At 40.1% G+C, this 26,351-nt stretch overlaps 1 protein-coding gene across 1 annotated transcript in view; it reads left to right on the plus strand.

Annotated features, from left to right (window-relative positions):
* Positions 1-21: 21 nt before the first annotated feature.
* Positions 22-26,351, plus strand: part of SPTA1 (spectrin alpha, erythrocytic 1) — a 68,441-nt gene continuing 42,111 nt past the window's right edge. Inside the window, exons 1-17 of the mRNA XM_081112810.1 lie at positions 22-150; positions 1,535-1,774; positions 2,704-2,829; positions 4,704-4,844; positions 5,613-5,759; positions 8,623-8,756; positions 9,262-9,406; positions 10,471-10,625; positions 11,573-11,708; positions 11,809-11,910; positions 14,001-14,138; positions 14,747-14,857; positions 18,246-18,323; positions 18,463-18,618; positions 20,024-20,228; positions 21,830-22,011; positions 24,671-24,914. Coding sequence (XP_080968936.1) covers positions 1,538-1,774; positions 2,704-2,829; positions 4,704-4,844; positions 5,613-5,759; positions 8,623-8,756; positions 9,262-9,406; positions 10,471-10,625; positions 11,573-11,708; positions 11,809-11,910; positions 14,001-14,138; positions 14,747-14,857; positions 18,246-18,323; positions 18,463-18,618; positions 20,024-20,228; positions 21,830-22,011; positions 24,671-24,914 — 2,437 coding nt within the window. The 5' untranslated portion in view covers positions 22-150; positions 1,535-1,537. The remainder of the gene's footprint in view (positions 151-1,534; positions 1,775-2,703; positions 2,830-4,703; positions 4,845-5,612; positions 5,760-8,622; positions 8,757-9,261; positions 9,407-10,470; positions 10,626-11,572; positions 11,709-11,808; positions 11,911-14,000; positions 14,139-14,746; positions 14,858-18,245; positions 18,324-18,462; positions 18,619-20,023; positions 20,229-21,829; positions 22,012-24,670; positions 24,915-26,351) is intronic.

Consider the following 26,351-nt stretch of genomic DNA (forward strand, 5'->3'; position numbering starts at 1 on the left):
ACGTTTCTCTAGTCACTATCTGAATTAGACTAGACAATTCCATGTGAATTGTCTGTCTTTCTCTCCCTCTTTGCCTCTCTCTTTTGGATACATTTTATCTTCCCAGTTTCTAGACCTTTAGGAAAACTAGAACACTCTCCCAAGGAAACGGTGAGTAAAGAATTCTGTTCTTTTCTTTTTAAATATATTTTTATAGATTTCAGAGAGGAAGGGAGAGAGAGAGAAAGATTGAAACATCAACGTGGAGAGACAATGCCTCCTGCACACCCCACACTGGGGATGAGCCCGCAACCCGGGCATGTGCCCTGACCAGGAATCGAACTGTGACCTCCTGGTTCATAGGTCCACGTGCAAGCACTGACCCACGCTGGCCGAGGCCAGAATTCTTCACAGTGCAGTTTGTCCCTAGTAGAATGAGAAAAGCTATCTCCTTTGAACTTTCTGCGCTGTCCTTGACAGGAGGTTTAAAAATTGTCCTTGACTCTTAGGAAGTAGAAAAGTTAAATTCTAATTCTTTTTTTGTGTGTGTGACTGTCTCACTTTGAACAGTTACCTTGAACTTGTGGCTATACAGCACTAAAATCCAGCATGAACTGCTTCCATGGCTCCCAGAGAGAACGACTAAGTCACTTGGGACAAAATAACACACAATACTGATTTAGGTTTCCATAGAATGATTGATTCTCTAGCCAGACTAGTAAAGGACACCCACAGGGTAGTAATTATATTTAGAAAGAAAGAGACGGAAATTTGAACTTTAAATTGAATGTTCTGGCTGAGATAAAGTAGGGGAGATTGTACCTTTATCCAGATGAATGAAGATGGACTCCATGGAAACTTGTAAGATATCACCACAAATTAGTTAGCTCCCACTACAGAAAGGTAGTATTTTATGTTGCTTGAGAGTACAATGTTTTATATTTCAAAAGCTAATTCCAAAGATACTAATAATTTGACATTTGTAAAAATTGGAGGGAAGAAGGGCTGGACTTTTAATTTGTAGTGCTTATGAATTAAGTAAATAAAAAGAGTAAAGCATCTATGAGCTACATTTTTAAGGAAAAAGAAAACAACATTTTAAAACTTTTGTGTATATCATTAGTAAAGTTAATTGCAAGCCATTTTTAATCATTCATTACATTGAGTTCAGAATGATTAGGACTTGTCAACCTTATTAGCTTTTGAAAACAATAAAATTATATTTTTATCCATTTGAAACAGTGATTTTGCTAACTTAAACATAACATTTATTATTAGCCCAAATTAATTCTATTTATATAACTCAATAAATGGCACAGGTTTATGTGAAAAGTTGGCAAAGTGTTCTGGCTGATCAAGAGTTCTTAGCCTAGTCTTAGCCATATATGGTTAAAATTATATAAATGTACTAACAACAGGCTTTTTACTAGTACAGGCTTAAAGATACATGACTGTAAGTAAATTTGAACATTAAGCAAATGCCTTGGGACACATAAGAGTGACAACATACTAGGAACTTGAGAGCCAGCAATGGACAGAGCTTTCTAACTTGCAGGCTATGGAGAGCGGTGGGCCCAAGGTGCTGGAAACAGCCGAGGAGATCCAGGAGCGGCGCCAGGAGGTGTTGGCCCGGTACGCGAGGTTCAAGGACCTGGTTGCTGAGAGGGGCCAGAAGCTTGAAGAGTCCTACCACTACCAGGTTTTCAGACGGGATGCCGATGACCTGGAGAAGTGGATCTTGGAGAAACTCAAGATCGCAGGAGATAAGAGCTATGAAGACCCAACTAACATACAGGTCACTCAGTCCCACGAGCTTCCCCAGAACAGACCACAAGATCTCTAGAAAAGGAAATATTTTTGTAATTAGTGTGTATTTGGTTAACTGCAGGACGAGGATGTAATAGAAAGATTAGACTATCTGTGAGGGGCAGTAATTTTGCCTGTAAGTAGCCCATGCCTTCAACTTTTTAAGCCTCAGTACCTTCTTTACAAAGGAGTGGAATTCTAGATAACATTCTACAAATATAAACTCTGGGCAAAACCGTAGCTGAAAGTCTAAGCAATTTATTTGTGTGATTTTAATATTTTGTGTTGTTAAGGATGGAATTGAGTGAAGAGATGTCAATGCTTCTGAAACAACTGATTTCCACTCTCCTCGGGAGGAACGAGTTAACCCGAGTTTTCCTGGTTTTTCTACAAAATACTAGTCATACCCCTTGTCAAGTCCAAATGAGAGGTCCCATTTCCTTTGCAGTGGTTCTCAACCTTTCTAATGCCGCGACCCTTTAATACAGTTCCTCTTGTTGTGGTGAACCCCAACCATAAAATTATTTTCGTTGCTACTTCAGAACTGTAATTTTGCTACTGTTATGAATCGTAATGTAAATATCTGATATGCAGGATGTATTTTCATTGTTACAAATTGAACATAATTAAAGCATAGTGATTAATCACAAAAACAATATGTAATTATATATGTGTTTTCCGATGGTCTTAGGCGACCCCTGTGAAAGGGTTGCTCGACCCCCAAAAGTGTCGTGACCCACAGGTTGAGAACCGCTGCTTTAGGTTGTGACTGCTCCAGCTATGGTCATAGGTTGTCACTTAATCTAGATTGGGCAACAAGTAGTTCTGACTGAAAGTAAGAAGAGGAACAGAGGGACCTCTTTGTGGTCCAGGGAGACGGGGCTTCCTTAACTATAAGCTGTGATTTCTAAACTTCAGGGGAAGTATCAGAAGCATGAGTCCTTTGCATCAGAGGTACAAGCAAAATCGAGGGTCATTCCTGAGCTGGAGGAAATCAGGAAAGTCCGATTTGCTGAGGGGCATTTTGCCCACGAGGACACCAAGGTAAAGATGTGGTAGGGCTCTCAAAGATAAGCTTCTAATTGTTGACTACTTTATCGGGGCTTTAATTGATTATGTCGAATACGAGCTTTCATGCAGCTGGCTTGGAATTAAGGCGTCTGTCTCTTATCTTCTACTGGGGTTGGGGTAAGAAAAGCGATGGGCTGTCCTTGTGTTCCTGGGGGTGGGGAAAAGAGCTATGATCCGAAAGCTGTCGTTGATGGTGCCACATCCCTCCCTATGCCACTGCAGAATAAATGGACTCAAGATCAAGCCCACTTCAATCTGGTTCCACATTTCCCAGATGAAATGGCTTTCGCAAATATCCCAATTATTTCTTCAGACCTCAGAGTCTTGTCCCTTAAACTTTTCGAACAAGGGATGCTCTCCCTTAGAATCTTCTCTGAAATCTTTGTCCCTTTGTCCATAATAACTCATTCTCTTCACAGCCTACACGGTATGATCACTACTGTAGACCCCCAAACCCTCCTGACCACTTTGAAAAAAATCCTACAAACCCCTTTCTTTTTTTTCTTTTTTTTAAAAATATATTTTATTGATTTTTTACAGAGAGGAAGGGAGAGAGATAGAGAGTCAGAAACATCGATGAGAGAGAAACATCAATCAGCCGCCTCCTGCACACTCCCCCACTGGGGATGTGCCCGCAACCCAGGTACATGCCCTTGACCGGAATCGAACCTGGGACCTTTCAGTCCGCAGGCCAATGTTCTATCCACTGCGCCAAACCGGTTTCGGCTAAACCCCTTTCTTCAGGAAATTCTTGCGCACTGAACACTGAAGATCACACCACTTTGGAACCCACCATTAATGTATCAGCTCTTTTCTAATTTAATCTATGTACTGTTCCAACATAGATCATATAGTCCATTCAGGACCTTTTTTCTGTCAGTGGAGTTTGTACTGTTTGTGTCCTTTTAAAATTGTTAATACATTTGTGTCACACATTTAAAAATTGGAGCTTGTCTTCCCATATTTAGCAAATTCGACCTTATTTTACTGTCAACAAAATATAGTCAGGTGATACAGAATATAACTTTATTAGGAAAGAATCGGTAATAAGACAATTTCAAAAGGTATTTATTGATATAAAATAGAAATCATTTCTTTATTAATCGCAGTTTTGCTGCTAAGTTCCTACATTAATTAAAAAGTTTGAGAAATGTTTAAAACATCTTCACTTCCATCAGAACCACTGGGGCTATGTCAGATTGTATCATGCCAGCTTTAGAGAGAAATGTGGTCTACTACTGCCTTGAACAATGGAGTAATTGTAAGATACAAGATTCTTTAAGACATGACAAAGATGATAACTTCAATGTCATAAGATATGTATTACATAATATCCAAGCTAACCTGCCATCAAAGCCCTCAACTATATGCTCTCAAAACTCTATTGCTTTGGTGCCATTCATTTTATTTTTTGTAAGTTAGCAAAATTGTAGTTCTGATATTTTCTGGCAAACAGCTCATGCTAAGTTTCTTCTGTGACTTTGCCACTGCTTAGGACACCCTCTGCCTATTATCTATCTGTCCAAGTTCTGTTTCTTAAAGCCCAGTTCCAATGAGCACTCTTCCATGAATCCTTGACTCTATCCATCGTAGTGTTTGTAATCATTTTATAATCTAACACCCCAAAGCATTTCTAAAAATTTTTGTTATGAAAGATAATATATGGCTTAATTTAATAGCTATTCCCACATATATCCTATCTTCCCTTTAAAATATTTGTTGAGCAATTAATGCACAAGCGAATGGGAGGAGACATTTCTATCCAGGCCCCTCTCTGCACAAGTCTCTGAGTCTGCACCTGATCCACAGCCTCTGTGCCTCAGTAGTTTTGTCTCTCTTCCCCAAAGGTCCATCTGGAGGAATTGCGCCGCCTGTGGGACCTGCTGATAGAGCTGACTCAGGAGAAGGGCACCTTCCTTCTGCAGGCCCTGAGGCTCCAGCAGTACTTACAGGAGTGTGCCGACATCCTGGAGTGGATTGGAGACAAGGTATGAGGCTAAACAGTATGCCTTTAGGACTCACCACGCTCTATCCCAAACACCCAAAGCAGTTTAATATAGGCTATTCATAAAAAAGGCAGAGTGTCTGTTCCTGGACTTGTTTCTTGAAAGAAGGAGACATTTGGGCCAAGATTTAGAGATATTCTGGAGATTGTTAACACGGTAAGGGAGAGGGCAAGTCTAAATTATGACTCTGACTATGAAGAAGACCCGACCTACACAAAAAATGTGCACTGGAAGATAATCTAGGTTTGTCCCCTTCTACCTTCCATGATATTTCACTCCTTTTTCTAGAATGTCACTCTGACTCTAGGTCTAGGCTGACAGTATTGCCAGATCTTTCCCTAGTCCCTTGTCTCTCAGTGCCTATAATTATGAAGGTTTCTTTTTTTTAATACTTAAAAATTAATGACTTTGTAGATATTAAGTATGTTGAGCTGAATAGAACAAGGACGAACTATTTTTATGTTCTAAATTTACATTTCATGATTCAAAACATAAAGGGTGCTTCCACAGACTCTGGCCAACAATACCCCTGATTGCTCTAAAGTATTAGCCCAAAGAGCACTGTCCCCTGGGCCAGAATGCCACCTTAGGAAATATGCTTCTGCTTCTGGCTCTTTCTAGAAGTGGTTCTCCCAGGCTCCACTTGTACCTCCTGAGTTATCCTAGGAAGAAGGCAGGGATTTGAGGCATTTTACCTAAAGGAATTCCTAAAGATTGCTGGCGATTCAATAGACTTTTCTGTGCCTACAGGAGGCCATAGTGACATCCGTAGAGCTGGGTGAAGACTGGGAACGCACAGAGGTTCTGCATAAGAAGTTTGAAGAGTTCCAAGTAGACCTGGCAACTCGGAAGGGGAGAGTGGATGGAGTGAACGAATACGCTAATAAGTGTGCTGAGGTGAGGTGGACAGCAAAAGGGTCAACCCAGAAATAAGGTCCTGATCTTCAAGAAGAACTTGTGGTCATTAGTAGGTGTGACACGGGGTACATAGGGCATTGTGGGAAAATAGAGATGCATGTCCCTGGAATGACATGCCCAAATGAGTTTCTTCTCCTCTCTGGATCCATCCCTTGCCAGTCCTTGGGAAAGGAGGTGTGAGTGAGTGAGTGAGTGAGTGCATACAGAGAAATGAAATATACAATGAGGTAGCTACTGCATGGTGCACTACACTAATTACTCATGTTTATGCAGCATTCTTTCCTCCTAAAGAAGTATCAGAATAAAATAGCAAAAAATATAAAATAATGGTGGGCTATTATAATATACTAGGGACCCAGTGCACAAAGATTCATGCACTGCGGGGGTGTTGGTGGTTAGGGGGTAGAGGGGGAGTCCCTCAGCCTGACCTGCACCCTCTCCAATCTGGGAGCCCTCAGGGGAGCCCTCTCCAATCTGAGAGCTTCTGTTTGTCTTTGCAATCATATGAGCGAATTGTCTGAGACCCCCAACCCAGTTTGGTTTGTTGCTCACAGAATAATAGAGGCTTTTTTTTTCTTTGCTCCATTGGTGGAGATTTCCTGGAAGTTTTAGGATATCTTCCCTTTAATTTTTCCTAGACACTCTGATTTTACTTATGATGTCTCTCACCTTTGCTTTCCCTCCATCCCCAACCACAACAGTAACTTGCTCCAGGCTCACTTTGCCCTAGTGTCTAGGAGATCTGTCTGCCACCAGAACTATGATTCCCAGCATTCCTGGTGCTCCCCGTGCTCTGGACTTCCACTTCCCATCCTGGGGCTGCCACCAAAACTACTGTTTCCAGAATTCCTGATGCTCTCCATGCTCTGGGTTTTCCCTGACCGAGAGAGCCATGTCGCCCCAGGGGAGCGACCAAGGGAGTGACTGAAGGAGCCACGTCCCCCTAAGCTGCCAGCTCTCCCACTCTTCTCTGTGTATGCAAATTACCCATCACCTTTGTTGGGTTAATTTGCATACTCACTCCTCATTGGCTTGTAGGTGTGGCTTGTAAGTGTAGTGGAGGGACATTAATTTGCATGTTTCTCTTTTATTATATAGGACTAGGGGCCCAGTGCACGAAATTCGTGCACTGGGTGGTGGTGGGGAGGAGTGTCCCTCAGCCCAGCCTGCCCCCTCTCACATACTGGGAGCCCTCAGGCGTTGACCCCCATCACCCTCCAATCACAGGATCGGCCCCTTGCCCAGGCCTGATGCAATTTCCCTCCATCACTGGCTCTGCTCCCAGCCCAGGCCTGATGCCTCTGGCCCATGATTCAGGCCTGGGCAGGGGACCCCCCTCGCCCTCTCATCACCGGCTCTGCCCTTGCCCAGGCCTGATGCCTCGGCCAGAGGCGTCGACCCCCATCACCCTCTGATCGCCTGATCGGCCCCTTGCCCAGGCCTGACGCCTCCACCAGAGGTGTCAGGCTTGGACAGGGGACCCCCATCTCCCCCCATCACTGGCTCTGACCCCCACCCAGGCCTGATGCCTCTGGGCAGGAATCGTGCCTGGGCAGGGGACCCCCATCTCCCTCTGATCACTTGCTCCAGCCCCCCGCCCAAGCCTGACGCCTCTGACCCAGGCTTCAGGCCTAGGCAAGGGGGACATCATATCCCCCCAATCCCCAGCTCTGCCCCCCACCCAGGCCTGATGCCTCTGGCCCAGGCATCAGACCTGGGCAGGGGACCCCCAGCCCCCTGCCCAGGCCTGATGCCTCGGCCAGAGGAGTTGACCCTCATCACTCTCCGATCGCCAATCACCAGATCGGCCCCTTGCCCAGGAATGAGGCCTCCGGCAGAGGTGTCAGAACAGACACTGAAATGCCTCTTGAGGCCTAAGTGCTGGAGCTAATAGAGTATCATTTCTGTCACATACTGTTAGTAAGCAACTCACAGGCCAATCCATAGCCAATGAGTGAGGAAATAGAGTCTGTCTCTTGAAAGGAGGATCTCCTGGCAAAATATCATGGCTACTTTTTCTAATCTACCACTCTAAGGACTAATCCAATACAGAGTTTATCCCCTGCTCTTCGGAAGTGGGGCTCACACAGCTGCAATAAAGAGGACCATACACTCAGAAAGAAGAATGTGGAAAATTCTGTCTGGAGAGCCTTTGGAATGGAAATGGAAATGGGAAGAGATAGGAACAAGAGGACTAGGGAGATGGCCATAGAGGAGCTACTCAAAACTGCCAAGTATCCAAACAGGCTGATGTTGCTTGATCCATGTGGTATTCATAAGTCTCATCACTTCAGATGATTTGCAAAAGTGTATGTAAATAAATATAATAATATGCAAGAAAACTGGGAAGCCAGTTCTAATTTTCAGCAAAATTAAATGTGAATTTGTATATAATTCTGGAGAGAGAAAGATTGTTCTCATTTGATTTTTGAAGGTGTTAGGACCCCAAAAGTTTTAAGAACTACAGTGTTAAGTTTGGAAAGTTAAGTCATGCTTCACAAAGGGAATTTTTTCTTCCTTTTCTTTGAATCAATGATGTTCAGGGGGGTGTAACTGGAATCAACAAGGTGGAGCTCTGAAAATAACATCATGATTGGGCAACTGTGTTAGTAGGCTAGACCAGTGCTGTGAGGAAAGATGCAACATCTGGCAGGTTAGCTTTCTAGATTTTGTAATGTAGTTCAGATTAGAGTGAGGGAGTCTGGCTAATGTGAATTTCAGTATCTGGCTCTATTGTCATTCTTCACTTCTGACAAAGTATGAGCCAGTGTGAAATGGAAAGTGTTTAAGTGATGGAATAATTTCCCCTTTGCATAATTCCAGCATTTGTTTCCTCTCAAAGGAGAACCACCCGGAACTGCCTTTGATTAAGTCAAAGCAGGATGAGGTGAATGCCGCCTGGGAGCGTCTCCATGGTCTTGCTCTTCAGCGACGGAAAACACTGTCCAATGCTGCAGACCTCCAGCGATTCAAAAGGTATGAGTCCAGGCATTGCATTAGCACCATGTCCTGCGGTTAGCAATTAGTGGCCAATACCGCAAAGAAAGCCATGGATTGCCTTTAAGACATTTAGGCAGTTAAGAAAACTGTAACCCACTCTATAGCCAAGTTTGTGGTGGCTGGAGCCCAAAGCAATGAAAATAGCACCAGGAATTAGTGATGGGAGCTCTGGGAAGGCAAGGAAAGCAGATTGAGAATTGGATGGGGGAGGAAGACGGAGCTTAGAAGAAGAAAGACATTCATGAAGTGTTGACCATGACATGAGAATTTTCTGGAGGCTCAATGGTCAGGTTGAGCAGGTCTCTACATCTCAAAGGAAACCATTAAAAGCAAGAACTCTTTACATTACTTTTTGCTGGAGCGAAGGAAGATAGAGTAATTTATCTAGCTGGGTAAATTAGGTTGGACCTTTCTTTGGGCTCTGTTTGCTCTGGGATGCCTGCTGTCTTCTTTTGTTGGAGCTCATATGGATGTCTGACAGGGATGTGACTGAAGCCATCCAGTGGATCAAGGAGAAGGAGCCCCAACTCACCTCTGAGGACTATGGCAAAGACCTCGTTAGCTCCGAGGCGCTGTTTCACAGTCACAAGGGACTTGAGCGGAACCTTGCAGTCATGAATGACAAGGTAAGCCATTATTGGAGGAGTGTGGCTGCCCCCTTGAGCTAGAAGAGATATTTATTGACCATCCTGCCTCCAGAGAACACAGTAACTGTACTATTTCAATAAAGTCGAAATTCTGTGCTTCCACATTTGAGTTCACAACTTGTATTTGAATATTGAATATCCTTCATTTTATATATTTTGCTCCAAGTAACTTTTAAAAAAAGTTAGTTGCCTATATTTGTACAGAAGGTGTTCTGGTACCAAGAATTAGCCAATGAGACACAACCTTTTTATGTGACATGACCAATAAGATGCAGCTCTGTTATATGACCTATATATTTATGGCCCAAGAGAGGGCGGTCACACCAGGTTGCTGCTGTTGTGTTGGCTATCGTCATTTTTCTATTTGACAATCTAAAGGAAAAGAGGTCAGTACCCCTAACTAAATAGTCAGGTATTGCATGTGTTAAAAATCCCTGCGATACATGGTTGAAGATCACTGCCCTAGACAATACCTGATTTTAGTTAGTTTTAATAAAGGACTAATGGCAACATGTGGAAAGTCACCCATATCCGTAGTTTTGCCTGCTAACCCTGCTCCTCAGGAATTGTGCTCAAAATGAGCTGGCATTACTGGAATTTCTTGTCCTCTTAAGCAGAAATGTCTTTCCGATTCCCACACTCATATTTACGGAAACAGTATACAGGCTGGTGAAGAACAGAGTTAAGTCTAAACCTTGCTTCTGTCAGTTACTAGCTGAGTGATCTTTAGCAAATAAAATACAGTATTTACATCTCAGTTATCACATAAAGGGACTAGGAATAGTTTGCACTTTATAGTTTTATTAAATAAAGACTATAAATCAAGAAAGTACATGTGAAGGGCTTAGCATGAGAGACAAAAAGTGCTTAGTAAATTATTATTAATATAGTTCATTAGCATATTAATATAAATATGTCAATAAATATGTATTAATAAACTATTATGATTTATATGATTGTTTAGTTGCATCACTCCAATATAAGTCTTCCAGGAGAACCCAGAGCGCTTGGGATTCCCACTAGGTGTCTTTTTCATCCTAAAGGTGAAGGAGTTATGTGCCAAAGCAGACAAGCTGAAGCTTTCCCATCCGGCAGACGCACCTCAGATCCAGCAGATGAGAGAGGACTTGGTCTCCAACTGGGAGCACATCCGTGCCTTGGCTACCAGCAGATATGCAAAGCTGCAGGCTTCTTTTTGGTGCAGAATTCTTCCTTTCTATTATTCTATTTGCCTCTACAGAATTCAGGCATATTACTCAAAACAGAAATAAAAGAGCGAAAGCAGTAAAACAACGAGACACTCAAACTCCCTGCCCACTCAGTAGAGGCCGAAGGAGTGTTAAGTTGCCCAGAGAAGTCTTTTGCAGGCCTCTCAAATACTTAGCCTGACACCTCTGCTCACCTGCACACCTCTCCTCTTCCTGTTTGTTTAGTTGTAAGATGCTATGAAGTGGCCCATGAAACTGGGAAAGCAGCTAAAGAAATGTCAAAATCCTGGTTCTAACTAAGGAACTGAAAGAAATTTCCAGTCTGATGAGAGTATTAATAATAAATCTAGAATTATTTCCTGAATGTGGGTTGGCTTGTCAAAAACATGGGTATCATTTCAGTAGTTAATTTTATGATGAGTCATTAAATCACCAGAAAAGACTGCTTATCTTAATGTTATGATTTAAAATTAAATGGTGAGCATTTAATTTTTTTTGAACTGTTTTAGTGAATGTTGTTTTTATTAATAGGGTTAAGGGTGAACTCAGATACATGAGGCCTCCTCACCCTAACTCTAGTCCCCCCTTCTCACAAGGTGCTTATTTTTATTTCTATATTGTGTGGTTATTTATTGGCCTCATTGGGAGTACTTTACTTCAAGTGCCTCTGGGGTAGGTGTGACCTTGTGCTGTTCGAGATGTCATGCCTACGTGCCTCATCACATAATGACATGTCTACCCAAGAAATACACAACCTGGAGTCAAGGACTTACAACTTGAACCATTAAAGGAACAGAAAGCCCATCAGGGGAAGGGAAGGGGTAGAATTAGGGCAAGGAGCATATTGCACCTTTAGCTCACCTCAACCCTAACCCTTCAACAAAGTCCATTTACATCTGGTTTCTCCTTCTTGGCCTTGACTTTACCTCTTTCACAGGTACCAGCGTTTCTTATCTGACTATGATGAACTCTCAGGCTGGATGACAGAGAAGACTGCACTAATCAACGCTGACGAGCTGCCCACAGATGTGGCTGGTGGGGAAGCCCTGCTGGACAGGCATCAGCAGCATAAGGTAAAGAGAAAGACCCTCCTCAAGAGGCGGAAAGGAGAGGTGCTAAGACTGCCATAAAGTTCCTTGCTGCATTTTAAGACATTGTGTTTTGTGGCCACAGCATGAGATTGACTCTTATGATGACCGATTCCAATCTGCTGATGAGACCGGTCAAGCCCTGCTGGATGTCAACCACGAAGCCTCCAGTGAAATTTTGGAAAAGGTGATTCATTTACCAGAATTTGTGAAATTTTGATGCATATTTGGCTCTCACTTAATCTCATAATAATATAATAATCTCTGAATGGGAAGAGTATGACATCATATAAAGATATTAGTAATATGATGCTTCCTTCACATACTGCTTTAGCTAAATTGAGCAATTTGAAATTCCCAGGACAAGATGTGTGCTTACCACTGAATCCTTGTATCATAGACCTATTTAATTTCACCAACATACATACAGCCTAATTTGAAGCCTTCATATCATTTTTCCTTGTCACATATAATCTGTTTTGTTACTTTTCCATGATCATCTCTAGATTATGAATTCTGTGAGGACTGCACCTCATTGATCTTTGGGTTCCCCAAGGTGCTTGGCACATGTACTTTCTCTTTTCTCCTCAATACGATTTCAAATCAAACTGATTTTCCTTTTACTGTGTTTTTCAAATTCACACTAACCAAAAAGCTTTGAACATTCAGTATTCCACTAAATAAAGAACTAGGCTTGCCATCATCCTAACTTCCTGGATTGCAGGGGCTCATCTCAACTACCTGACCCCTCAGAGAGATTTTGCTCCAGTCACCAAGTCCCAGGAACTCTTTGGGGTGATACTTAAAATAATATCCGTAGGCTTCTTTGCATTTCATTACATTCTAAGCACAGCCTCCAGTGCTGTGTGATGGATGACATTGCGATAACCATAACTTGAATTTCCCCAGTAATCTATGGAAACATTATAATATGGCTTTTATTATTCACAATTTTCTACCAAAGGGGTGATAGAACCCTACATTTTTATTTTTATTTATTTAATTTTTTTAATTAAATCTTTATTGTTCAGATTATTACATTTGTTCCTCTCTTTTTCCCCCCCATAACTCCCCTCCTCCCAGTTCCCGCCCCATCCTCCGCCCTCACTCCCCACCCACTGTCCTCATCCATAGGTGCACGATTTTTGTCCAGTCTCTTCCCGCATCTCCCACACCCCTTTCCCCCCTAAGAATAGTCAGTCCATTCCCTTTCTATGTCCCTGATTCTATTATAATCACCAGTTCATTCTGTTCATCAGATTATGTATTCACTTGATTCTTAGATTCACTTGTTGATAGATGCATATTTGTTGTTCATAATTTGTATCTTTACCTTTTTCTTCCTCTTCCTCTTCTTAAAGGATACCTTTCAGCATTTCATATAATCCTGGTTTGGTGGTGATGAACTCCTTTAGCTTTTCCTTATCTGTGAAGCTCTTTATCTGACCTTCAATTCTGAATGATAGCTTTGCTGGATAAAGTAATCTTGGTAGTAGGTTCTTGGTATTCATCACTTTGAATATTTCTTGCCACTCCCTTCTGGCCTGCAAAGTTTCTGTTGAGAAATCAGCTGACAGTCGTATAGAACCCTACATTTTTAAAAACCTACCTATTACACTTAGATTTTGAGAATTTTTGCTGCCCTTTTGGTGGAGTTCACAGCAGCTGTGGTTATAAACTGGAGTTTCCTTGGGTAAATGCTTGGGCAAACACAGGCTTTTTTATGGGTTTGATAATGTCACTTTTCTCTTTCCTTGATGGTTCTTATTTGCATTCAGAATAGGATGCAGACTTCTCAGTCTGATAACTTAAGTGCTCTATGAACTTGAAATTCATCAAATGTCCACTTTTTAAAGGCACATTATTTTCTCTGGAGCACTTTTTATAATCAACAATTACTTGGAATAATTACTTATTTGTGGCATTATGTCCTCCTACAATCCTGATTCTCCTCCCCACCCTTTAAATATTCATTTAGTAATATACTTCCCATATTTCTACTCCTTGGGTCTTCCAATCAGAATTAATCTTTTCTTGTTTATTTATGCATATTAAATGTGCTGTTCCTCTTTTATGGTATTTATCCCATTTTTTTCTATGCTACATTTATTCACTTAGCTGTTGGAACCTATAAGAAAAGTTCATCTACTGTTCATTTTTGTATCCTTCAAAATATCTTGCATTTATTAGATGCTCAGTAAAGTAGACTTCCTGTTTAGTAGACTGAGATCAATTAATTAAAGACCTTCCTCGTACATTGTCTTTCCCTTTCCAAAGATGACAAAGCTTGCCAACAACTGGGCTGCCCTGCTGGACCTATGGGACAAGCGTCAGCATCAGTATGAGCAGTGCTTGGACTTGCACCTATTCTACCGGGACAGTGAGCAAGTGGACAGCTGGATGAGTAGACAAGAGGTAACAGGAAGGATTCAACAAGTGTCCAGAACCAATTTTTCACCCCTTGTTTACCATGATGAGTATCTACAGTCTCACAACTATTTCCTTGGTCCTAAGCTTGTCCTAGGAACTGAAGAGTGAGCCAAAAGAAAAGATTGACCCCTCTCTATACAAGGCTTTTACTAGTCCCTCATGAACAAATGAATGGAAATAAATACCTAAATACATAGCAGAGAGTTTGATCTTAAATGAACATAAGGAAAAATTAATATCAAATTGTAAAGGGGTTATGATGAGTCGGGCAGGATTAACCAGAGATTTTCTAGGGGATGTGAGTGGTCCTCATGAGGCAGCTTTGAGAGCTCAGAACAGTGCCTACATTGGTTGGGAGACTTCTATGTGAACAGACAGAGACAAAGGTGATGAGTCCTATGAGAGGACTGGGAAGAAAGTCTGAAGCCCCTGCTGTTTGAGGTTCATCTCTAACTACTAAACTTTTCGTGTTAATTCCCACCTTGCTCTCCAACTCCCCCACCTTCTTCCTTAGTCCTTGTCTCAGAGATATTCCAAAGGCATGTTTTTCACCAATCAGGTACAGCGCAGGTGTGTCTTTCTGTCTCCTATAGGCTTTTCTGGAGAATGAGGACCTGGGAAACTCTCTGGGTGCTGTAGAGACCCTTCTTCAGAAGCACGATGACTTTGAAGAAGCCTTCACTGCCCAGGAAGAAAAGATCACGGTAAGAAATGGGCCCTGGTGTAGGTATTGGCTTCAGGTTTATATATATCATAACCTCCAACACTTATCCTTAGGGAGAATCACTCTTGTAACTATTAGATATAACATGAGAATTATTCCTAAGAGAAAACATCCAGAAAAATTATTATACCAATTTCTACCAATACAGTATTTGTTCCACAAAAAATAATTAGAATTTTTTAAGTATTTATGACATTTTTTTTAATCAAGTAAATGATTGTCTTTTTTTCTTCAGTATAAATAGAAACTATTATATCCATAGTTTGAAATGCATTATTTTAATTTTTTTTCTTTTCTAGTAATAGAGCAGGGAAAAAAACCCCAATAAGTAAATAATGTTTTATTTTTCTTTATAAGCATATCTTTACCTTTGTATTTCTCACTTAATGTTACTACAATTTTCCTGTGAACTGTAAGTTACAATATCTAGGAAAACTGGTCAATATATAAGCAGAGCCCAGAGAAATGTAAGAAAGTTTTTGTGGGTCCAATATATTGTACTTTGGCTGTCTCCTAGGATGGTACTGGTTGAAAGTCACACATAGGCACACATGCCACCATCATTGCAATAACTAAAATAACAATCAAATTCTAAGTCTTCCCTGTTAATCATCAGACATATAAATCTTTTGTTAATCATCAGACATATAATTCTTTGGTTTATTCTCATTGGTAAAAACAAATGGTATAAAATAATTTTATTAGTTATAAAATGTTTTAGATTATTTATTTTAGAGTATTTTCCTATTATGATTTAATTAATCCATCTTTCACTCTAGCAGGTTTTTTTTCTTGGTGGCGGGGGGTGGGGGGTCCATGAATAAATATAAGAAAAAATTTACCTTTACAGACATATGGGCAACTGGCTGGTGGCAGCAGGCTTTGGTGCCATAGACCTTTGGCTGACCTGCCTCAGGCTTGATGCTGGTGGAAGCTGTCCTCACTTGGCAGTGTGCCCCCTCCCATATGCATCCAGGCCAAGTACAGGCAGCCTTCTACTGCAGATCACTTTGTTCTTCCTAACAGGTAGCCCTGGGACAGTTACCGCAGCATCTAACACTGATCTGCACTGCAGTTCCTTCAAAGAAATCACAGAAACAACACACTTGTGACCAGTTTAAAACCACCAATTAGCTCTACAAGTGGTACACTGAAAGGAGGTCTTTAGAGGCACCAAATTCCACAGGGACAAATCCCGCTCCATGGGGTCAGCCCCTGCACAGGAGCCATTCCTAACAGCTAGTCAGTCTAAGGGTCATTCTGAATCACTGATGTACCAATAGCAATTAAGGCTCAACTACAACAGAAGGGCACACACTACCCACACAAGGGACAACCTGGAGTACCTGGCTCAGCTGATTTTAAGGATGGTTAAAGAACTTAGAGGCAAAATAGGTCAATTCAGTGAGAACTTCAACAAAGAGATAGTTAGCATAAAAAAGTACATAGAAACCATAAAAAAGAACTAGTCAGATACAAAGAATACAATAACTGAAATGGAGAACACACTAGAAGAAATCAACAGAAAATTAGATGAAGCAGAGCATTAAATCAATGATTTGGAAGACAAGGTAACAGAAAACACATAATCAGAAGAACAAACAAACAAAACAAAAAAAAATGAGGATTATTTAAGAGACCTAAAAAAAACACATCAAGCACAACAGCATCCACATCATAGGGGCATTGTGAAAAAAGAAGAATGAGCAAGAGCTTAGAATCTGCTTGAAAAAAATAATGACTGAAAACTTTTCTAACTTGGTGAAGAAAAAAGATATTCATTTCCAGGAAGCATAGCCTGTTTCAAATAAGATAAACCTAAAGTGGCTCATACCAAAACACATCATAATTAAAATGGCAAAAGTTAAAAACAAAGAGAGAATCTTAAAAGCAGCAAGAAAAAAGCATTTAGTTACCTCCAAGGAAGCTCCCATAAAACTTTCCGCTGATTTCTCAACGGAAACTTTTCAGGCTGGGAGGGATTATCATGAAATATATAAAATGATGAAAACTGAGAACCTACAACCAAGACCAGTCTATCCAGCAAGACTATTATTTAAAATTAAAGAAGAAATAAAGAGTTTGCCAGGCAAGAAAAGCTAAATGAGTTTATCACCACCAAACTAGTATTACAGGGAATGTTAAGGGATATCTAGAAGAGAAAAGAAGAAGGAGAAGGAGAAGAAGAAAGAGAAAAGGAAGATAAATATGAATAATAAAATGACAATAACTACATCTCTATCAATATTCACTCCAAATGTAAATGAATTAAATGCTTAGATCAAGAAATCATATCCATTCTCACCACTCTTAATTCAAAATAATACTGAAAGTCCCAGTCAGAGCAATCAGGCAAGATAAAAAATTAAAACGCAACCAAATTGGGAATGAAGAAGTAAAATTGTCACTTTTACTGATGGCATGATTTTTTAATATAAAAATTCCACCAAAAACTAGTATATAGAAACAATAAACAAACGCAGTAAAGTTGCAGGATACATAATCAATATACAAAATGCTATTGTACTCTTATATACTAAAATGAAATTTCAGAAAAAGAAATTGGGAAAACAGTCTCACAATTGCAATGAAAAAAAAATACTAAGAATGAACTTAACAAAGGATATGCAGGATCTAAACACTGAAAACTACAAAGCGTTGTTAAAAGAAATTGAAAAAGACTCAAAGAAATGGAAAGATATTCCATGTTCATGGATTGGAAAAATCAACATAGATAAAATGGCCCAATATTTCCCAAAGCCATATACATAGCTATGCCATCCTCATCAAATCCCAATAACACTTTTTAAAGAAATAGAGCAACAGATCAGATTTTTATGGAATCACAAAAACACACACAAAACAAAACAAAACAAAACAAAACAAAAACACCATACACACACACAATCCAATTAAAAATAGCAGAGGACCTGAATAGACACTTCTCCAAGGACAATATAGAGATGACCAACACACATATAAAAAGATGTTCACCCTCACTAATCATCAGAGATATGCAAATTAAAACCACATTGAGATATCACTTCACACCTATCAGATGGATATCATCAATAAATCAACAAACAAGGGTTGGAGAGAATGCGGAGAAAAGGGAACTCTCTTGCACTGTTAGTGGGAATGCAGATTGGTGCAGACACTGTGGAAAACAGCATGGAGGTTCTTCAGAAAATTTTATAATAGAACGAAGGTCTACATTTTAAAATATAATTTATAACAGAAATTAGAGTTAGGACCTCTTTCCATGTTACCATGATCCCTTCTTTAAATAGCTACCCAAACTGTAGCCACATACTCATGGATGGTCACTGAGTTAAAACAATCCTGTGTTCTTTTGTTTTGTTTTTCAGACATTAGACAAGACTGCAACCAAACTGATTGACAATGATCATTATGATTCAGAGAACATCGCTTCTATCCGGGATGGGGTATGTTCAAGGGCTCATCTGTGCTTGTCTGAGCATCCGGTCAGGGAAAGTGTTGGGGGCATGGTGACCCATGTGAACAGTGAGTCTCCTGTGTCCACATTTGGTTGAGTTGACAATGAGTTTGCTCCTGGCTTGGCAGCTGCTGGCTCGCCGGGATGCCCTACGTGAAAGGGCTGCCACTCGGCGCAGATTGCTGGAGGACTCCCTGCTTCTGCAGCAACTGTATCAGGACTCAGATGACCTGAAGAACTGGATCAACAAGAAGAAAAAGCTGGCAGATGATGAAGATTATAAGGTAGGCAGGGTTTCCCAGCCCTGGACATATTCATTGGGATTTGTTAGTTTTGTGGAATTAGAGTCTTAAAGCTGAAAGGACTACAGGGTTCAGTTAGTAAGCCTCACTTTACAGATGAGGAGACAGAGTCTCACAGAAGGGCAATGGTTCCCCTGAGGCTACACATATAGGGAAGAGCCAAGAATCTAGTTTCTGGTTTTCGTATACCCTGCTGCCCATCACCCTTTTTTTTCTGGCGCAGAATTTCTAATGGGCCTTGATAGAATGGTGTAAAGGAGGGAATGCTCCTTACTGAGCTCTTTGTTGTCCCTTTATCACCTCTACTGCTCCCCTCTGCACCCTTAATGTAGAAAAACATTGTGTTTAATCCTAATGTACACTCACATTTCCTGGAAGCTATTTGGAGCTCAAAAGTAACCTAAGGGTTTGGTATAATATAGACATAGAGTTTTATAACTTGAAGGGAACAACCTCTATTTTTATAGATGAGAAAACCAATTGTAAAGTCAGTTGACCAAAGTTATCCAATTATTTAGAAGCAATTTAAAGTAAGGGGGTTAGAGGCATGAATTTTGGAGAAGATGAACTTGGGCTTTTTTTGGAAATTCCTGTATTATCATTTACTCTTAAATGTATACCTCAGATCCTTTTGTTCATATATCTTTATAGAACTACTAGAGGCCCGGTGCATGAAATTTGTGCACTGGTGGGGGCCGTGGCCTGTGGGGATCAGCCCGCTGTGGGAGCACTGCTCATCCTGGTCAGCTGAGCAGCATTCCCACTGTGGGAGTGCACTGACCACCAGAGGGCAGCTCCTACATTGAGGGTCTGCCTCCTGGTGGTCAGTGAGCTTCACAGTGACTGGTTTACCAGTTGTTCAGTTGTTCCGCCTCTGGGCTTTTATTAAATAGGATTAGAATTACTACCTTATCTGAACCTTTTATTCTTTCTGTAAAATTCAGCACCATCTGCTTGTGTTCTCTAGAGGAATTATGGTTCCAGTGCATTTAGGGTAAACATCTCTTCTACATGGGGCAAAAGGATGGGTGGTAGATATACTAGGACAGAAATGGACCTTAATTTTCATCCTTCATGACAGCTCTGATTGATTGTTATCTCTTGTGTGAGGTGTCGTGTTCAAAACAATTCCAGGCTCAGTAGAAATAATTTTAGGGATCGATTAGCTATGTCTGCCACATATATAGAAGGGAAAATTAGTCACATGAGTTTTCTAAGCAGTCTCTGAGTCTGTACTAGGACAAGGACAGTTCTGTCTTCTCTCTTCTCCCTAGGACATAGTGAGAAATAACCCCTATCCTCAAAATGTTTCCCCCTCATTTTTTAATGATTTTATTTTATTTTATTAATTTTATTATTTTATTTTATATTTTTTGCCTTGTCTCAGGATACACAGAACTTGAAGAGCCGGGTTCAAAAGCAGCAAGTCTTTGAAGAAGAATTGGCAGCTAATAAGATCCTACTCAGTAATCTAGAGAAGACTGGCCAGGAGATGATTGAGGGTGGCCATTACGCCGCTGACAGTGTGGCTGCTCGGCTGGCCGAAGTCGCCAGCCTGTGGGAGCAATTGCTGGAGTCTACAGCGCAGAAAGGTGAGAAGCAGAGGTTTCGTTGAAAGGATAATTCTTAAATTCTAAAACCTACCATGTTCATCTTCACCTCTTTGAATTTACCTGGTGACCTCTATGGGAAAGATGCTACTCATCTGCTTTCCTGTATCTTCCTCCATTAGTCAAGAAGTTTTCAAAGTCCAATCTAAATTTATCACACTATATATTTACAAATTTTATGTTTCCTTCATGCATGTAGTTTTTTACTGAAATTTCTCTTGTTTTCTTCACTTTTTAAAAATTTTCTTTTCTTAAAATATATATTTTATTGATTTCAGAGAGGAAGGTAGAGGGAGAGATAGAAGTATCAATGATGAGAGAGAATCATTGATCGGATGCCTTCTGCATATCCCTGCAATGGGGATGGAGCCCACAACCTGGGCATGTGCCCTTGACCGGAATCAAACCTGGACCCTTCAGCCTGCAAGCCGACACTCTATCCACTGAGCCACACTGGCTTGGGCTAAAATTTTTCTTCATAAATATTCAGCAACCATGAATTTTATACTGTCTAACACTAGTGCCCGTAAATTAAGGTTTTGGTTCCATAGACAAGACAAGATATTATAACCCAGGTAAATTAAACATTAAAAGATTGTCAGTGCCAAATGTAATGTTTCCACAATATTTTATTTTCATAAAAAGGGCTTGATGACTTTGTTGTTGTTGTTTGTTTTTTACCTATCTTGAAGTGTTCAGGCTCTGCAATGAGCTCTTTTAAAAACTCCCACATATCTACTTGAATGTTTCTACTAATATTGAATTTACCTGGTGACCTGTAGGCCAGTTTTCTCTAGGTTAATTATAATCAGTTATAATTAACACAAATAATGAGGTTCTCTTATTAATGTTCTCCTTGTTCTGAACATGCTCTGTGGACATGGCTCTGTCCTGGTTAGAGAAGGGATCATATTGATTTTGTTTGATGTCATTCTGAAAAGTAGGGGGGAAATCCAACTTGGCTGTAACAATAAGAAATCGCCATACAGTAATTGCTACACAGAAATAATGTAAACAATTGCTATAAGTTCATATAATGGAAAGATTATCAGGGAACAGTGTGCGTAATCAAGATTTGTTTTGGAAGAGAAAGTTGTGGGGCATGGTTTGTGATGAAGGACAGGCACAAAGAGGGGCTAACAAAGTTCTGAGAAAGACATTTATTAAAAGACACTTCAAAATTGTAAACTGAGCCAACCCCAAGTGTTATACTTCTCTTGGAAAATGCAGTGTTTGGATTTAAATCCCCTTGGAAAGGAGGTCTCAATGGAGAGCAAGAAATGACATATGAAAACACTCAAGCTGTTTAAAATCAAACACAGCAGCCCTGTACCTCACTGGGGACTAATTTATTATTTTTCTTTGTCTTGAGAACATTACTTTATTTGAAAACAAATACCAAGAAGTTCATGTCTATGGAACCAAAACCTTAATTTATTGTATGATTTCTTGTATGATGTTATATGATAGTTATTTTTTTCATTGGATTATCAAAATATATTTCTGCTTAAGTGGGTGGAGGTATATTATTTGTCATGAGAAGCAGTGACGGTACCTGTCTTATACTTGATGTGCTTTCCCAGGGACCCAGTTGTTCGAAGCTAACCAGCAGCTGCAATTTGAAAATAATGCCGAAGACCTGAAGCGCTGGCTGGAGGAGGTGGAATGGCAGGCCACCTCGGAGGATTATGGGAAAGGCCTGGCTGATGTACAAAATCTACTCAAGAAACACAACTTCTTGGAGTCTGGTGTGGCTGCTCGTCAGGTTTGTTGCTAGCTCTTTACCAGTTGTAGGCCAAAGCACCTGTATATCCCCTGACCAAACTCATCACAATTGATTATTATTAAGAGAAAGAGATCAAGAAATTAAAGGTAAAAATTCAAGATTTTAGTTGGTAAACAGCCTCTTCCCAATATTTCCTTTTATACAGCCATTCTCCTGGTTGCCTGGTGTCTCTTATCAGAACACTGTGGCTGATATAAGGCGTTATTGACTTTTCTTGATATAATACTGCACACTCAATCCAGAATCATGGAATATATATATTGTATATATATATATTGTATATATATATACAGCCTGCCAATTGCTAGTTATATGATCTTTGGTGTGTCTTTTCAACTTTTCACACCTCTATATCCTCACCTATAAAATAAGGGTTTAGATAAAATTGCCTCTTTTTGTTTGAGCATTCTGCAATTCAAAGCTTGAACATATCTTTCATCCTACCAGTTTTGTTTGTTTGTTGGTTTTAGTTTAGAAAATTGATACCTGTACAAGTAACATGACTTCACAGAGAAAATTAACACCAGGGCCAGGACTGTCATACAGATGTCTAGGCTCTTAATTTCAAGTTACACCCCCTTGAAGTCCCCCCAGACTATTATTTAAAATACATTTATCTAGCAAGTTTCTAGACTATAGACACTGTACATATGAGTTTCCAGAAATGTTAATGGAAATTCAATTCCAGTCGACTCAATTTTTCAACCTTGGGAATCTTAGCTTGTGTTTAAAATGATTCTGCTATTTCCTAGAAGGTCTGGTTAATCTGTCTTGTTAAAATACACTTTTATGATATTTACTTTTTGGTCACTTTGGGTGAAATGGGAAAGAAAGAACAATCTACAGAAGACAGAGCAAACAAAACAAACGCAATCATTTATATGGCTCTAAGAATGGCTTGATGGAGCTTGAAATAAAAGGCTGGGGATAGAAAAATACAAACTGTGTGAAGATGGCTTGAAATCTAACATGGAGGGAGAGAGTTTGGAGCAGATTTACAAAGGATTTGATGAAAGATAAAAACACACAAAGAGGAAGAACAGCATCTGTAAATACATAATAAATATAATAAATATGTGATCCTTTGAGGAAATTTAGGGCATCTACTCACCAGGAATTGGTTCTCTTGGCTGGGAAAGAGGCTAAGATATACGCTTGCAAAAGAAATTTCAAATAGGGAATATTATAGTTAGAAAGGATCTTAAATGCCCTCTAGCCCCAAATCCTTATTATATAGACGAGGACACTAAAATTAAAGTAGGTAAAAGGGCTTTTCCAAGATCAAGTGGCAACTGACTGGCAGCCAAGAATAGAAGTTACATCTTCAATCTTCTTAGTCTGGGCATCTTCAACAACACTAGAGGTTTTCAAATAATGCAGTAGATCCATAACGATGATGATAATTATGATGTTTCAAAATCACTCTAGTACACTATGATGTTTTCCAAAGTGAAAGTATCCTAAGAGATGAAAAGAGTTGGCTAGTGAGAGATATTAATTTTAATTCTTTAAGGAGCTTTTACTATTTTATGAATAAGTCTGTATATGTTTTAAGAAGCTATTGGTGGTTAATGGTTTGTTCCAAATTGAGACAAGATATATCAAAACCTTTATAGGTTGAGAATTGGATATCAAAATAGAATAAGTAAAACCAGTGCTTACTGTTCATTTACCTCTTGAAGAACTTTTTTTGTGCACTTTTGTAATTTTTTATTCTTATTTATGTTTTAATGAATTCATTGGGGTGACACTGGTTAACTAAATCATACAGATTTCAGGTGCACAATTCCACAACACATTATCTGTGCACTGTACTGTGCATTCACCACCCCAAGTGAAGTCTCCATCAACCACCAGAAGAAGTTTCCTTATGTACTTCTTTCCCCTACTCCAGCAAAAAGGCAAAACAAGCAGACAAACAAAAATCCTATCTACTTGCTTCTGCCAGGCCATTTATAGTTGACCTCACTAATAAGAAGGAACACATCTTGGATAGCTATAGCATATAGAAATACAACTAAAATTTTCTTTCCAGGGAGATCTTTTGGAACCCGGTTTCTGTATTTCTCCTTTCTTAGATAATGGCTCAAATGAGGACTGTGATTTCTTCCATTTTACATAACTGGGTATTGACCAAGGCGTGCCTTTACATTTCTTTTTCTGAGGTTTTGACATTTGTTTTGTGACATCACATGTAATCTCATAGGAATCATTCCTGCTATGCAACAGACTTCAGCCTCAGAAGTGTCTATGTTATTTACAATTATAGCTCATTTTAAAGGGAGATGAAGAGGATGAAAGGGGAACTGAGATTGAAAAAGCCAGGCACCATTTTCCTTAGGACCAAACTTACCAATACTCCCACAGTTTAGGTTCTATAGCTCTGGTATCTCTGCTTTCCTTGGCAAACACCATCAATATTTAGTCCTTTCTCAAATGGGGTTTGAAAGCTACTTTCCCACAAATCGCTCTTTTAGATAGATGAAATGGTCCTCAAAGCAGCAACCCGAGTTCACTGATTTGATTAGAAGTCCTAAGACAGTACATAATGGGGCTGATTCTCTCCACGGCCTCTCACCGAACCCTCATCCCTTTCTACTGACAGGGTTTCCTGACACACATTCAATGTCTTCCTTAGGAACAAGTCGACACCATCACAGACCTGGCGACGTATTTTGAAGAAACCGGCCATCCTGATGCTGGGGACATACGGGCACGGCAGGAGTCCCTGGTGTCCCGGTTTGAGGCCCTGAAGGAACCGCTGGCGACCCGGAAGAAGAAGCTCATTGACATTCTTCGCCTGCAGCAGATTTGCAGAGACACCGAGGATGAGGAGGCCTGGATCCAAGAGACCGAACCCTCAGCAGCCTCCACCTTGCTGGGTTAGTGCAGACTGAGCAAGTGGAGCCTTAAGCAGAGCCCCCAGGCCTGCAGATTGTTTGAAGGATCTGGGATACAATAGAGGGTGGGGCAAAGCTTGCTCTCAGCTCCTTCCAATCTTCCGTAAGAAATTGTTTGAAAAATTTGAACTTAAAAGTTTATGTCCTAAAATCTACATGAACAGGGCCATGAACTTAAGGTCTTTTGGAAGCTAAAGTGCTCTGCTCTTGGCTACTTGCTCTAACTTAGATTATTGCCAAGGTTCTTGGCTGAGCAGGCATGGTTACTGTTTGAGGTACCAAGACTTTTTGTCTAGATTGTTGATGAATCCCTTTTATAACCAAATGAGCTATTACAAACATAAAAGGGGTGAAATAGCAGATAAAGGACACATTTCCTTTTTCTTTGGAAGCTATCAGTTTACCTTTGTCAGTGCCAGGACACTTGCATTGAAATAGAGAAAAAAGTGGACATAAATATAATGTAAACTTAATATGCACATATTGGGAACATCTATAAGGGTCTAGAGACAATGGTGGCAATGGAAGGCTAGTCTGGGAAAACTTCCGAGAAGAGAAAGATCTCTTTGAAAGGTGAACAGGCATAGAAAGTTTCTAGAGAGGCGTTTAGTGTGAAGTATAAGGAAGGAAATTTTGAAGGAAAAGGAGGTGAAGCGTGGATGGGAGACAGGGAGGATTCACTAGGGATCTAGGAAGATGGAGGAAATTAATAAGACATAAGATTTATTATGTGCTTTTTAATGATAAGCAATGAGCCCAGACGGTGTGGTGCAGTGGTTGAGTCTGACCCATGAGCCAGGAGGTCATGGTTCAATTCCCAGTCAGGGCATATACCCGGTTTGCAGGCTCAATCTCAAGTAGGGGGCATGCAGAAGGCAGCCAATCGATGATTCTCTCTCATCATTGAAGTTTCTATCTCTTTCTCCCTCTCCCTTCCTCTCTCTGAATTCAATAAAAACATATTTTTTTAAAAAATCTGATTAATGTTAAGCAATGAGTGAGGCACTTTTTATGTTATATCTAATCCTTACAAACAAAAATTTAAAACAGCTAACATTGTGCCAATTTTATGGTGAAAAAAACTAAATTTAGAGGATTTAATAAATCCTTGACACCCATAAAAATTAGAAGCGAAGACCCTGATTTTTGTACCACAATATTTTGAAAGAAAATCAGTTACATAATATTGGAAGTTGATCTGCAAAGTTATTTGCCTTTCTCCTATCTTCCAAAGAGAATGGTGATTTATTTATCATTTTTGTTAGGGAAAGAATTGAATTTTCTTAGTACGGAGAGGCAGAAATAACTCAGACAAATAATATAGATTTCAACAAGCCCACTCAGTGATTAGAACCTCAAAGGAGAGAACTTGTAGGTTCAAGAGTAGGGTAGCCTCTTCTTATTGCATACACTACAACA

Source organism: Myotis nattereri (assembly GCF_964212035.1).
Source record: "Myotis nattereri genome assembly, chromosome: 18".
Classification (NCBI taxonomy): Eukaryota; Metazoa; Chordata; class Mammalia; order Chiroptera; family Vespertilionidae; genus Myotis; species Myotis nattereri.